At 45.2% G+C, this 13412-nt stretch overlaps 1 protein-coding gene across 2 annotated transcripts; it reads right to left on the reverse strand.

Annotated features, from left to right (window-relative positions):
- Window positions 1–2660: 2660 nt before the first annotated feature.
- Window positions 2661–10447, reverse strand: idi1 (isopentenyl-diphosphate delta isomerase 1). Of its 2 annotated transcripts, none has more exons than XM_072508273.1 (5): window positions 10046–10447; window positions 8707–8876; window positions 7093–7185; window positions 5409–5539; window positions 2661–3287 (listed from the first exon to the last, which is right to left on the reverse strand). In XM_072508273.1, exons 1-5 carry the CDS (start codon window positions 10174–10176, stop codon window positions 2970–2972), a joined length of 843 nt encoding a protein of 280 aa, XP_072364374.1. In that variant the 5' UTR covers window positions 10177–10447; the 3' UTR covers window positions 2661–2969. The 2 variants fall into 2 exon arrangements, with proteins under 2 accessions (XP_072364374.1, XP_072364373.1); XM_072508272.1 differs by having other exon boundaries at window positions 8707–8900; window positions 10046–10446.
- Between the last annotated feature and the right edge of the window lie 2965 nt (window positions 10448–13412).

Below are 13412 nucleotides of genomic sequence, written 5' to 3' on the forward strand. Positions count from 1 at the left end.
CGGGTATCACTTTATACAGATGACCTACTTTTACATATTACAGACCCAATTTCCTCTATCAGGGGCATAATGAAGGCACTTAATATTTTTGGCTCCTTCTCTGGCTATAAATTAAATCTAGGTCAGAGCGAATATTTTCCAGTCAACCCCTACAGAAGACAAGCCCATTTGGGCACGTTACCCTGTCGCCTCTCCAATTCAAGCTTTTGATACTTGGGGGTCATGGTGACGCATATGTGGGCCTCACGCCACATTCCAGCTTAATCATCAATGTTAGATTGTTTATCTTTGGCTGGCAGGATTCAAACAATATAAATGAACATACTCCCTAGATTTTTCTTTCAATCCCTCCCCATTTTCCTGCCCAAATATCCACCTTGACCTAGGCAAATCCCAGAATCTAGTGTTCTACTCCAGAGGGAAAGACAGACGGACGCCAATATTCAAAAAATATGACTGTAGATCAGTGGTCCTGATTCAATCAGGGGCCAAATAGAGACTCGCTCTTGCACTACATCCACTCTCCTTGCTATAGTCACTGCCCCATTGCCCTTCTCTCCCGCTAGCTTTCCAAGCCTGGTGGCGGTCTCCTCTCTTTGACATTTTAAACACCTGTCCTTGTCTTCACCAGCCCCTATCTGTAACGACCACCTTTTCTTACCTCGAGGGCTGGAAGCAACCTTTAACGTGTGTGGAAATTGAAGGGACTCGAGCACTTTGGTAACCTGTTCAGAGTGGAGGTGTGCCAGCTTTAGAGAGTTAGCGAACAAATTTCAGCTACCCAACACGTCTTTTTCACACTTTCAAGTTTGCGATTTTACCCGTTTGACTCTCCCTTTCCTCTGGCTCCACCTTGCTGGGGAGGATTCTTTCCTTGTCTCAGGGTCTATCTCACACCTATATGGCCACATTATCTCATGTGAGCCCTCCCCAATGAATGGGGGGGGGAAAGAGTTGTAGCCATGTAAAATGGCTGCGTTCCGATTAATCTGGCCAAAACCCAGTTTAAAACGGCTAACCCGAAAGACTGCTGGGAAAAGCAGCCAAGAAGACACAAGCAGGCAGCTGCAGACAGTTTTGCATATTCGGCTCTGGGAAGGTAGCCCAGATCGATACACAGGGCTATCAACAGCCCATCAACCCAGGTATTCGCAGTTGCATTCAGGACTGTTTGCAGCCAATCTATTCAGACATCCACAGTTAAATCGGCTATCCCCGGGAACAATTGCAACATATTAGCAATTGAATACCGGGCCAGACCTGTCGGCGCCTGCAGTGGCCGAAACAAAGACAGGTGAGCGACCACCCCCCCGATCGAGGAATCGCCTCACCATTGGACACATCGACCCCAGAGATTGGAGACAGAATCCAATCACTTGGGACTCAGGGTCAAGGGCCGCCCCGGGAGGCGGGAAGCCCCTGGGCCCTATAAAAGTGAAGGTCCAAGTTCAGATCTCTCTCTCTCTCATCTTTGCCTGCTCGAGACCTTCGCAAGACCAGCCACCGGCAACTGTAAGTTTGAATCCAACAATCGCTATCCGGTAGAGACACCTAGCCACCGACCTGTAGCAACCTTTTGAATTACGCGGGCCAGATTTGATTGGACAAGCCATTCGTTTCCCTGACCTGGTGGGCTCTTCCTAAGTTAAGTATTGGCCAGTAGTGATAGGTTTATTATATAGAAAGTAGTATTAGGGTATTAATATTGCTTGTTGTATATAATAAATGACTGTTGTTTTAATCCTTACTAAGCGGTGTGCTGTGTTATTAATCATAACCTGAACTTGAACCACGTGGCGGTATCATAAAGATACCTGGCGACTCATGAGCAAAGGTGACGTAAACAGAGCAAATAGACTAAGGTTAAAAAGAGCAACAGAGTGAACTGGACCCTATACTCGCTCACTAAGTTTGAAGAGAGGCCCCATATAGGGTCAACTTCACTTCCCCTGTGCCCAGTTGAGCCTCATTCAGTTCAAACTGCTACATAGGACACACTTGACCAAGGCAAGGAATGGGTTTCCCCCCAATATTGAGAACAGATGTGACCGCTGTTCACTTGTCCCCGCAGATCACACGTATGCATTTTGGTCCTGCCCCAGACTTGCCAGCTTCCAGGGTTCCTTATTTAACACTGTCGAATGTTCTCCGATTAGAATTACAGCTATGCCCACTGGTGGCTATATTTGAGATTTCGGACTCTCTAGCAAGTCACTGGGGTAGAGGCCGACATTGTCACCGTTGCTTCTTTGGACGGATACAGTTTAGTTAGTGGACTCCAGCTCCACCTTGCACTCTGGCTGGTTTGGGGACTTTGATTTGGGAGCTTTATGTCCTCTGCATTGAGAAAATTAAATTTACCGTTGAGAGCTGGCAACCATTTATTTCCTTTTTCAAAAACCTAGACCGTGTCAGCTGTTAGGGATAGAGTTTAAGTTATTTGGTTTTTCTTTGTTTTGTTTGTATTATTGGGAAATGCTATTTTTGTTTTTATATTTGCAGTAATTCTTGTTCTACACTGTACCTGTTTTGCAATGAAATTGTGTTTGTTGCTTTATTTGTAAAAAAAATTTAAAATCCCAACAGAAATATTTTTTTAAAAATCACCTGACAATGTTATCATTGAAGGAAGAGCAGAACGAGTAAACTTCAAAACACCATTTGCCCCTAAGTGGTAATAAACACACTATTTACTTCATAATGTTATTTACATTCAGATATTAGGTTCTCAGCAGTAGTCCAAGGAAACAAACATCAGTAATTACTATTTCATATGCTAAAAATTTTGCAAATGGATTAAACATTTTCAGAAGCACATTCTCATCCTCATTCGGGTTGATCACTGGCATGTTTAACTCGAATGTCCATTTTCTTGACATTACTTTGCAAATAGCTTAGTGAATTTTAACGTATGCAAGATTAGTCCTTTGGAGGACGGTTGCTCCACTCAGTAAACCAGAAGTTATGTTCTACATTCGGTGAATTTTCTCATGATTTATGAAATGCTTCAGATTATGCAGACTGTCCCACCACGTGAATAGAAACTTCTCAGCAATGAGTTTGAACCAAGGTGTGATTTTCACTTTATTGTTCTCTGCCTTTTCCAACAGGTTCTTGAGTTCATCTTTCGTCACATAGCAGTAACTCTGTATCTCATTGGGGTCAGGTTTCAAACTTACATCCTTCTGTATGAAAATGATGTAATCAATTTCATGTTCGCCCCAAATCCCATCCGACTGAGCCTTGTAGTGAATACGGGTCAGGTAGTTCATCTCTTCCAGAGGAACCTGCCGTGAAAAACAAAGTTAAATATGGGAGAAAGTGCAGAAAACACTCCACAACCCCAAACCATTGTAATCTGAACGGAGTCTGCAGATTCACTGATCCTTGGTTCCAAGCTTTAAAGTTAATTCAAAGCTTGGGAGTGTATATTTTGTGTAATATTCCTCCTGCTGCACTGTGAAGTTACTATTGCAATCAGTGGGAGCAACAACCTACAGCAGCACAGCCTGTTCACTGGTTGATTTCAGAAAAGCTTTATGAAGTCGCATCAAATGAGTCACTGTTCGGCAAAATGTCTGCTAAACCACCACAAAGCTAGTCATTATACACGGAAGCAAAAGCATCAAGGTGTTAAACGTTGGTTGGTAATTTAATATCATTTACTCCCTGCAAAACAAATATGATTACACTTGGAAAAGAACTGCAGAATATGGAGCCCATATGTTATGTAAATTAAATGAAAGTGTGCAAGTTCTATTTTTTAATTCTTTCACAGGATGTGGGTATTGCTGGCTAAACCAGCTTTCATCGCCCTTTGAAAGAAAATGAAGGGGGAAGAAAACAATTTTGACCTCAAGATAGTGACCATATGAGGGCAGCAACAATTGTTGATCATCGAGAGGCATATACCTGGACCAATCTTGTAAAGATTTCATCTAGTGCAGATTCTACAACCCCCCCGCCCCCTCCGCCAATTACGTTTGATTGTGTGGAAAAATTGTTTCCACATCTAGCCTGTACAGCCAATTGATAATTTAAAGATCTGAGGTGATTTCCAAGTCTTCTCTTTTGTAAAAGGCACACAAACACCAAGTCAGAGATCATGCAATTTTTGATGGTGGTCCTATCAGAGTACGATGACTGAACCTACCTGCAGGATGTACACACGGCATATGTAGAGGTTATATTCAATTTTCTGTACAGTTAGTGATTATAGTGCATATTTAACTCATGGTTGTTGTCATAAAAACATAAGAACTAGGAGCAGGAGTAGATCATCTGGCCCTTTGAGCCTGCTCCGCCATTCAATGAGATCATGGCTGATCTTTTGTGGACTCAGCTCCACTTTCCCGCCCAAACACCATAACCCTTTATTCTTCAAAAAAACTCCCTCTCTTATTCTTGAAAACATTTAGTGAAGGAGCCTCAACTGCTTCACTGGACAAGGAATTCCATAGATTCACAACCCTTTGGGTGAAGAAGTTCCTCCTAAGCTCAGTCCCAATTGGGTTACAGCCCTTTTCTAAAAAGTACAGTCAGACTTCCTGGAACCTTTCTGTTTTTGTTCAAAGCTCCTCAAGACTCTCTAGAGTTTATCTCCAGAGGTGACTTTGAGGAGTAATTAAAATACAAAGATTCCTCTCGGGATGACCACTGAATCATCCGGCTACTAAGCAAACAGGAGACAGGATGGACTTCAAAAAGGACCTCAATGAATTAACTTTTGCCTGGTGGAATAATGTTTTGTCTAAATTAAGATGGCAACCATTTGGCTTTGGCTCTGATAAAGACAGTTTGTGAAAGCCATTTTGTGCAGAACCCACATAACAGCAGAGTGTTCTTGGCCAAAGAGGGGGACAAAAAGGAAGGGATCCAGAAATAAACCTTAGTTCTGCTGAAAAGAATCTAAACAATCTTCATGGTGCTGTAACCATAGAACTTAATGAGGGACAAGAAACCTCTCTCTCCCAAAACCTGCTGAGTCTGCTTGAAAGGCAAACATTGACTAATTGACTACAGAAGCCATCACTTAGCTGCTGAACAAACTCTTCACTCCAGACTACAACTGCAAGCTTCAGGCCTGCAACGATACCTTAATGGATGGAACGGAATTTCATCTGGGGAGGATCTTTTGATCTTTGTATGTGTTCATTTGGTAACTTTATTACTTTGACCCACGAAACCTACAGCAGCTGTGTGGTAAACAAACAGTTACCTTGTTTAAGACCAAAGCTTTGCTGCTGGTTAATTTTAAATTGATCACTTGCAAATTAAAACGGGGCTACGTACACAAAATTCTTTGCTCATGTACCACTTTGATGAAACAGCATTTGCGTGGTTGTGACAACAGTCTTGAGCATTTGAGACTTGTGACCAGATAGTTCTGATGTTTATGCATTTCTCACCTGTTGAACAGGTATTCCAAACTCCTCTTTTAACCTGCGCTGGGCTGCTTGTCTGACACCAATCGCATCTTTCTCCTCTATTTCTGTTTCAGTGTTGAGAGGGTGACTGCAACAAGTGTTTGTAAAGCAACCTTAAAAAAAAACACATCCTTTTAAAATAACACATCTGGAATATATTAACCCAAGATCGACATAAACACAAATTTCTACTTTCATGATGACTGGCTGGCAGCCAGAGCCTCGCCCTGCAATTAATCCAAATTTAGCACAGCCAACCTCCTCCTATCACACTCGCCGTTCATTTGGAAGAGCTTTGCAGATTTCACCCACTCTGGATGCACAGAATGAGTCAATGGTCAGGAGAGAAATGAAGACAATTCCAGAACTAGCATCATGTACAAGAATGAGTCAGCTCAAAAATGTTTACTGGAAACAGGGAGGGACGCATTCAACAATTTTTCACAAACACTACATTTAATTCTTTGTACTGGTATTTATATCTGGAAAAGAAAATGTTGTGATATACAGACATGTAGATAATGATATACAGACAGGCAGCCAATGAACACAGAGAAAAGGACATAACCAATGAGCAGGCAGGACACTCAGGGGTGGTATCTGTTGCTAACTTGCTGTTGTCTCTTAATTTGGCTCTGTTTAATTACGTTTGCTCAGGAGTCGCCAGGTATCTTTCGACACCACCACAAGGTTTAGAACCGAATACTGATCAAGGACTCGATACACCAGTTAGTAAGTTCAAAAGCAATGCTCATTTATTTACACAGTCAAATCTTCTCATGCATAAACTCTACAACCTAAACTATCACTATTACTAAAGCCTATACTTAGCTTCGGGTGCCCACTCAGTCAGAGGAACAATGGCCGTTGCTCGGTTCTGAGGCTGCTGGGTTGAGCTGTTTGCAGGATAGCAACTAGGAGCGTCTATCTCGTAGCGTGCGTCGACTTGGAACTTACTTGGTCTGGTGTAGCTGCTAGGCTGGTCTCTCTCTTCGCTGAGAGCCAAAGCCAAAGAAGAAAGATTCTCCCTTGGGGAATACCTTTTATACTAAAAGGGGCTTCACACGCTTTTGGGCGGGCCTTGAACTTGGCCTCAATTAATTGGGCCTTTCCCAATCATTCGTATCGATTTTCCTCCAATAGAGGGGTGGGTTCCCTGATTGCTGTGCGTGTCCTAGGTGACCGTTGGTCTGCTTTGTTTTAGTCTCTTCTGGCGCTGGGGTGTCTGCCTTAACGTTTAAATGTTTCCCTTTTGTCCCCGGAGATGGCTCATTAGTATGTAGATTGCTTCGCAGTTTCTGTCCTGTCTGAGAGCTTAAGGTTCTAATCAACAGAGAGACCTTGCTGCTGCTTGTTTCTCAGTATTGTCCAACCCCCCCCCAAATACCACTGTGAGTGTACTTGTACCAGAAGGACTGCAGCAGCTCAAGAACAGTAAGAAGTTTTACAACATCAGGTTAAAGTCCAACAAGTTTGTTTCAAATCGCTAGCTTTCAGAGCACTGCTCCTTCCTCAGGTGAATGAATTCCAGAAACATTTATATAGACAAAGTCAAAGATGCAAGATGATCCGTTGAATGCAAGTCTTTTCTCTACCAAAGAGCAGGGGCCCGAAAGACAAAATAGTGTCTTGGACAATACAGCAAAATTAAATGCTTTTTTTTTACCTGGGAATGTGATCTTTGCATCCGATCTCTGTTGCAGCAAAAGTTTTCCCTCACTATTGAAGATGAAGACACTGAAAGCTCTGTGGAGCAAACCTGGGAAACAAAGATTTGTTATGGTTAACCCTTTCACTTTAGCGACAAGCTCCAGGACAACCAAAAGCATCGCCACAACCTGCGTCGACTACTGCAGTTACAATAATTTAATATTACATGGGAAAGTGTTTGAAGAAATAATATAAATAATTAATCCCAACAGTTGCTTGTCTATCTGTAAACATTTAGAACAAAGTGGGTGTGCAAGATATTATGCTTGGATGTAAATTTTCAGATTCATATCATATTATAAAATATTAATCTACTTTTTCCCCTTCAATAATCTTCTTTTTTAAATTACAATGTTCTGTGAATTTTCTTCTCCTGTTCCTCCCGAGTTTTAAAATACACCCATATCGTTGAAATCAAGATTCAGGATAGTCTCCTCCTCATTCTTGCCAGGTCCTGAGACTTCTTAGCATCAGCCAATCCTTCTTGAATCAGCTTGTTTGTTCATGTGATTATAAAGTTCTTCATTCACCAAGTCATCAACAGAAACTACTCTGCAGGGAGAGAAAATGGAGATGGATCCCAAGGCCACATGTCAGCTGGGGTGGCTGGGGAGGGGGTTGCCATCTTATAGACGTCAGCAAGTTCCAGGTCTTTGCTAATCTTGAGTAAACAAGTAATTTGCTCAAGAGTGGTGATATTCTTATCACCTCACTTTCACCTTCCTGAGATGGGACACAGTTCTTTGTTCTCCGTTCCCATCTGCTCAAAGAAGGAGCACTCTATTTCCCAAATAAACAACTTGCTATTTTGCAAGAGTGACGAAGGTTTAAAACCAAATATTACCAAAGCTCAGAATGGGATGATAAAAACTGACCATCAGGGTCAGCAAGTGTGTGTAACTTCTTCCACAGCATCCACCTAATTTCCCATTCTCCAGAGAAATCAATAAAGGATAGTTTTTCCTCTTGTGGAAAAATAGCTTAATTCTAAAATATTGGCTTAACAGTTATGGTTATAATAGCATGATAAATAATGCAATCTCCATGGTAGAGGGGCTCTGGGTGGTCAGGGATTTCATTAACAAGATACTTTCCAGGCTGCACATGCTGTCATCCTTCCCAGTTGTGCTAGAGGTCTAGGAAATGGCAAGACGTGGGGAATTATAGAATAGAATCGCTACAGTGCAGAAGGAGGCCACTCGGCCCAGAGTCTGCACCAACCTTGCGAAAGGGCACACCACCCAGGCCAACGTCCACACTCTATCCCCGTAACCCCACCCAACCTTTTGGACACTAAAGGGCAATTTAGCATGGCCAATCCATCTAACCTGCATATATCTGAACTGTGGGAGAAAATCAGAGCACCCAGAGAAAACCCACACAGACACAGGTATAACCTGCAACCTGCACACATGGAGTACCAAGGTTGGAATCGAACCCGTGTCCCTGGCACTGAGGCAGCAGTGCTAACCACTGCTGGGAAATTAACCAACACTTAACCTTATTAAAATTTACATACATCTTAAATGACACCCAAAATACAAAATCGAACTGGATCTGCTTCATTCACCTTTATTGATATTCTGGTTAAGATGGCAATTTTTCTTACTGTCTGCCCCAATTCTTTTATCATTCTCATCAATCAGGATGCACATTTCAGCCAATAGCCGGACCTGCTTTTCATCCAGATTGTCCAGATTTACATCTGGCATTGTTGCTGTATTCCTACTTCCAATACACCTGATAACAGGGGGATAAATAAAGCTGTGGAAGTATCATACAAATGTTACATTATTTTAACGATTGCAAAATGTATAAAACAATTGTTTCAAGATTTCATTGAAAAAAGCCTGACACATGTTAAGAATTTTTGTTGTATAATTTGGCATGCGATAAATTAAGTATCAAAGATTAAGTTTCTTCCGGAGCATGGTGGTACCCAAATTCACTTTATAACAGCAAGACGGTACAAATGAATAAGGAGTTTCACGTCACCATTCAACTTCCCAATTTCAGCCAGGCTACCAAAAGGCTATGTAGCTACCAGAAGAGGAAATAAAAAGAGTAGAGTAGCAAGGAAACAGGCGTGTGTGACACATACAAGTATCTTTTGGTTACTTGTGAAAAGGTCACATTTTATCCTCCTGGTCAGGGAATAATAGCTTTTTGCTGGCCCAAAAGAGCAGTGTACTTTACTGAAAAACGCAACCCATTGGTATATCAGATTCCAGGGGACTGATGCTCATGAGCTAGCTCCCTTTTCCTGGCAGTATAATCACAGACCTCGCTTTTCCATAAAAAGTTTCCAACCTAACGAGACATCAGCAGCAAATAATGGCAGGTGAAGATAAATTCAGTCAGGTGAAGATAAATTCAGCTGGATGGAAAGTCATAACTCTGGAACTCAAAAATGCACAAGATAGTCACTAATAAATAAAAATTCCAGGGAAGTCAGGAGAATCTCCGCCAGAGTGGGGAGACGGTAACACTCACTGCCACAAGCATATTTATATGTTTCATGCATCGGAGGCAAATAACATCAATATGTTGGAGATGGGAAGACGAGGAATGAAGGAAGGGAGAAATAGACCCTGCTGATGAGGTTTGATGAAGGGTGGGAAGTATTGGGGCAGAGTCTAGCTAGGCAGACGTGTTGTCAATAACAAAAACATTCAATACTGGACAATCTCAGCAGGTCTGGCACCATCTGACCGTTTCCAGTCAGGATGTCTGTCAAAGCCTGTTCGGCCTTGTCAATACTTGGTATGAAACCCACATGCCAAATTACAGCCCATGGAGGTTCAGCAACCGAGCTGACAAAACAACTGAAACTCCCTAATTTACTGCTTCAGTGGGAGGGGTGGAAATCACAGGCTTAAGAAAATAAATACCGCCGGGCTGTCACTTACCCGCAATGCCGACTCGGTACCGCTCTCACGCTGCCGCTCTCGCAGGCTCTCACCAGCAACCCCAGCCCCAACGGCCGCTCCAACCACAGGCTCGCGCCCCGCCGCGCATGCGCCAGCGCCGCCCGCAGCATGGTCCCAACCGGCTGGCCGCCGTCAGCAGTCTTCCGATGGGCCCGGCCAATCAGCGGCGGGTGGTGCGAGCGCTCCCGGGCGCGCGCCGCTGCCTGAGCGCGCGCGCGCGCGCGGACTCGGGCTGGGGAACAGGCGCTGGCCCTTCCGCCTCGCTCGCGCGCACTGGAATGTTGCCCGGCAAGTGTCGGCCTTCCAATCGAACCCCTGAAGACAACAATGGCCGCGTTCTCACGCCTGGGTCCAATTCACCGCGCGGCGCCCCCTCCTTCCCCGCCCACCCAAAAGCAGCTCCTTCTACTGCCCTCCGGCTCCGCCCTCTCCCGAATACGTCCCGACGTTCCGCGTCCCCACCGCTGTGGGAACGTGATCTTTACGCCCTCATCCCGCCTTTTAATTTGTGCCAGTTCCGTGTCTTGTCTTGCGACTGTCTCAAGGAACTGCCCCTTGGAGTGGAGAAGGCCAAACGATTAACGACCCTGGAAGAGGATGTGCAGGTTAGGTGGATTGGCCATGCTAAATTGCCCCTTCGTGCAGGTTATGTCAACAAGATGGGCGGGGGTGTGTGAATGGTTTGTGGGTGCAGAAGCTACAAAGGGTGAGGGTGAATGGTTTGTGGGTGCAGAAGCTACGAAGGGTGAATGGTTTGTGGGTGCAGAAGCTACGAAGGGTGAATGGTTTGTGGGTGCAGAAGCTACGAAGGGTGAGGGCGAATGGTTTGTGGGTGCAGAAGCTACGAAGGGTGAGGGTGAATGGTTTGTGGGTGCAGAAGCTACAAAGGGTGAGGTGAATGGTTTGTGGGTGCAGAAGCTACGAAGGGTGAGGGTGAATGGTTTGTGGGTGCAGAAGCTACGAAGGGTGAGGGTGAATGGTTTGTGGGTGCAGAAGCTACGCAGGGTAAGGGGGGGTGGTGAATGGTGCTGGGTGCTGAAACAACACCGGCTAAGATTTGAAATCTATCAGTAGGAAGGTTGAAACGCAGAAAGTTGCTCGGGAAGAGGAGGGAGCAGAGTCGAGAGTCATTGCTTGGTGGTGAGAACCAAATTGGGCGCAACATGGTTTCAGACTCATCGGGAGGGGGTTGGTGATGCATATGTTATTGGGTGATTGCATTCCATACATTTGAATGCAGTGTTGTGAATTTGACTGTACATTTGCTAAGATGGGGTCTTGGGGTGGGTGCATGTAATCAGTTAAGAATTGAAATCTTGTTTATTGGTGGTGGGTGGGTCAGAAAATGATGTCCATAAAATTGGTGTATAGTGGACACTTGGAGCTGGATGGGGTAAACTTTGAAAACTTGTTCAGTGGGAGGGGGTTCAGAAATTTTGCAGACAGGCACTGACTTGTGCCGCCAGATGTGACCCTTTTGTAATTCATTGGTCACATAACTTTGCCTTGAATTGCCACCTACAGATACAAAACCTCTGGAGCCTTGAGACCACTCAATATTTCTAATAATTAATAAATGTCAAGATGTGTAAATATTATTTATGCAATTGTTAATCTTGGCTTTTTTTTTTACTGGATACTGAATTAAAGCTAGTCGCCATCTAAATTAATAATAAAATGGACAAGTGGTTATCTTTATTAACAATTGAGAATAGACTTCCGGGTGCGGCGATGACCAGCGAAGTCGCACATTTCGGCAGCTCCCGGTGGAACGGACTTTTGGGCTCTTAATAAGAGCCCCAACGGTAATTTTAACGGCTAAAAGCACTGTACGGTAAACCAGAAGGGAATACCCCCTGGATACGGATGGAAAAAGGAGAGGAAAGTGGCCGGATTGCGGTGGATCCTTTAGAGCAGCGGCAAGGAAGGCAAGCAAAAACCAAGATGGCGTCGGAAGGTGGCAGTTTAATATGGGGCCCTGAACAACACGAGTTTTTGAAACGCTGCGTGGAAGAGCTTAAAAAGGAGATGAGGAAGGAGCTGTTGGCCCCGATATTACAGGCGATTGAAGGGCTAAAAGACCCAGGAGCGGGAGCTTCGGGTCGTGAAGGCAAAGGCTGCCGAGAACGAGGACGATATACAGGGCCTGGTGGTGAAGACGGAGGTGCACGAGGCACACCATAAACGATGTGTGGAAAGGCTGGAGGTGTTGGAGAATAATGCGAGGAGGAAGAATTTAAGGATTCTTGGTCTTCCAGAAGGGGCGGACGTCGGGGCATATGTGAGCACGATGCTGCACTCGTTGATGGGATCGGAGGCCCCGACGGGTCCGCTGGAGGTGGAGGGAGCCTATCGAGTTATGGCGCGAAGACCGAGGGCTGGAGAAATTCCTCGAGCCATAGTGGTGAGATTCCTCCGTTTTAAGGACAGAGAGATGGTCCTAAGATGGGCAAAGAAAACTCGGAGCAGTAGATGGGAGAACGCGGTGATCCGCGTATATCAAGACTGGAGTGCGGAGGTGGCGAGAAGGAGGGCGAGCTTTAATCGGGCCAAGGCGGTGCTTCATAAAAAGAAGATCAAATTTGGAATGCTGCAGCCGGCAAGACTGTGGGTCACATATCAAGTGAAGCACCACTACTTTGAAACGGCGGATGAGGCGTGGACATTTATTGTTGAAGAGAAATTGGAATGAGTGGGTTATTAAAAAAGAACGTTTGAGACAAAGTGGTGGGGCGAATATGGGGGGCGAAGAGGGGGGAAAAAGGGGGGAGAGATGATTTTTATGTTGTTAATCCTGCGACCTGGTAACTTTTCTCTCTTCCACAGGTTGTGGGGGAGGGAGGAAGGGAGGTGGAGGAGTTGGGGGCATTGGCCATTGGGGGCGGGGCCAAAAGGGAAGCGCGGGCTTTGTTTCCGCGCTATGATAATTATGGCGGGAATAGGGAAGCAGGAAGGAGGGGGCGTCGCACGGTGCGAGCCGAGGTCACGGGGGGAAGCCGAGGTCGGCCAGAGTTTGCTGACTTCTGGGAGCAACATGGGGGGTGTAACTATGCTAGTGGGGGATCTAGCGGGGGGTGTGGGAGGGGGGGGATTTACTGGGTTGCTGCTGCTGGGGAGAAGGGGGAGCTGGTATGGGGTGGGGGGGCACCGCCTGGGGGGGACACAGCTGCGTGGGAACCGGGTGAGGAGCTGGGTAAAAGGGGATGGCTAATCGACAAGGGGGGGGTAAAGAGCCCCCAACCCGGCTGATCACGTGGAATGTGAGAGGGCTGAACGGGCCGATAAAGAGGGCACGGGTACTCACACACCTAAAGAAACTTAAGGCAGATGTGGTTATGTTACAGGA

This window comes from Scyliorhinus torazame, chromosome 6 (genome assembly GCF_047496885.1).
Source record: "Scyliorhinus torazame isolate Kashiwa2021f chromosome 6, sScyTor2.1, whole genome shotgun sequence".
In the NCBI taxonomy this organism is placed as follows: Eukaryota; Metazoa; Chordata; class Chondrichthyes; order Carcharhiniformes; family Scyliorhinidae; genus Scyliorhinus; species Scyliorhinus torazame.

Bases quoted from the DNA above. Each gene is read 5' to 3' on its own strand.
- idi1 (XM_072508272.1), bottom strand. From the start codon at position 10,176: ATGCTGCGGGCGGCGCTGGCGCATGCGCGGCGGGGCGCGAGCCTGTGG. The intron at 7,186-8,706 runs GTGAATGAAGCA...TTTGTTTCCCAG, and splicing joins TAACCAGAATATCAATAAAG to GTTTGCTCCACAGAGCTTTC. The intron at 5,540-7,092 runs GTAAAAAAAAAG...TTTTTTTTTAAG, and splicing joins TGCAAAGATCACATTCCCAG to GTTGCTTTACAAACACTTGT.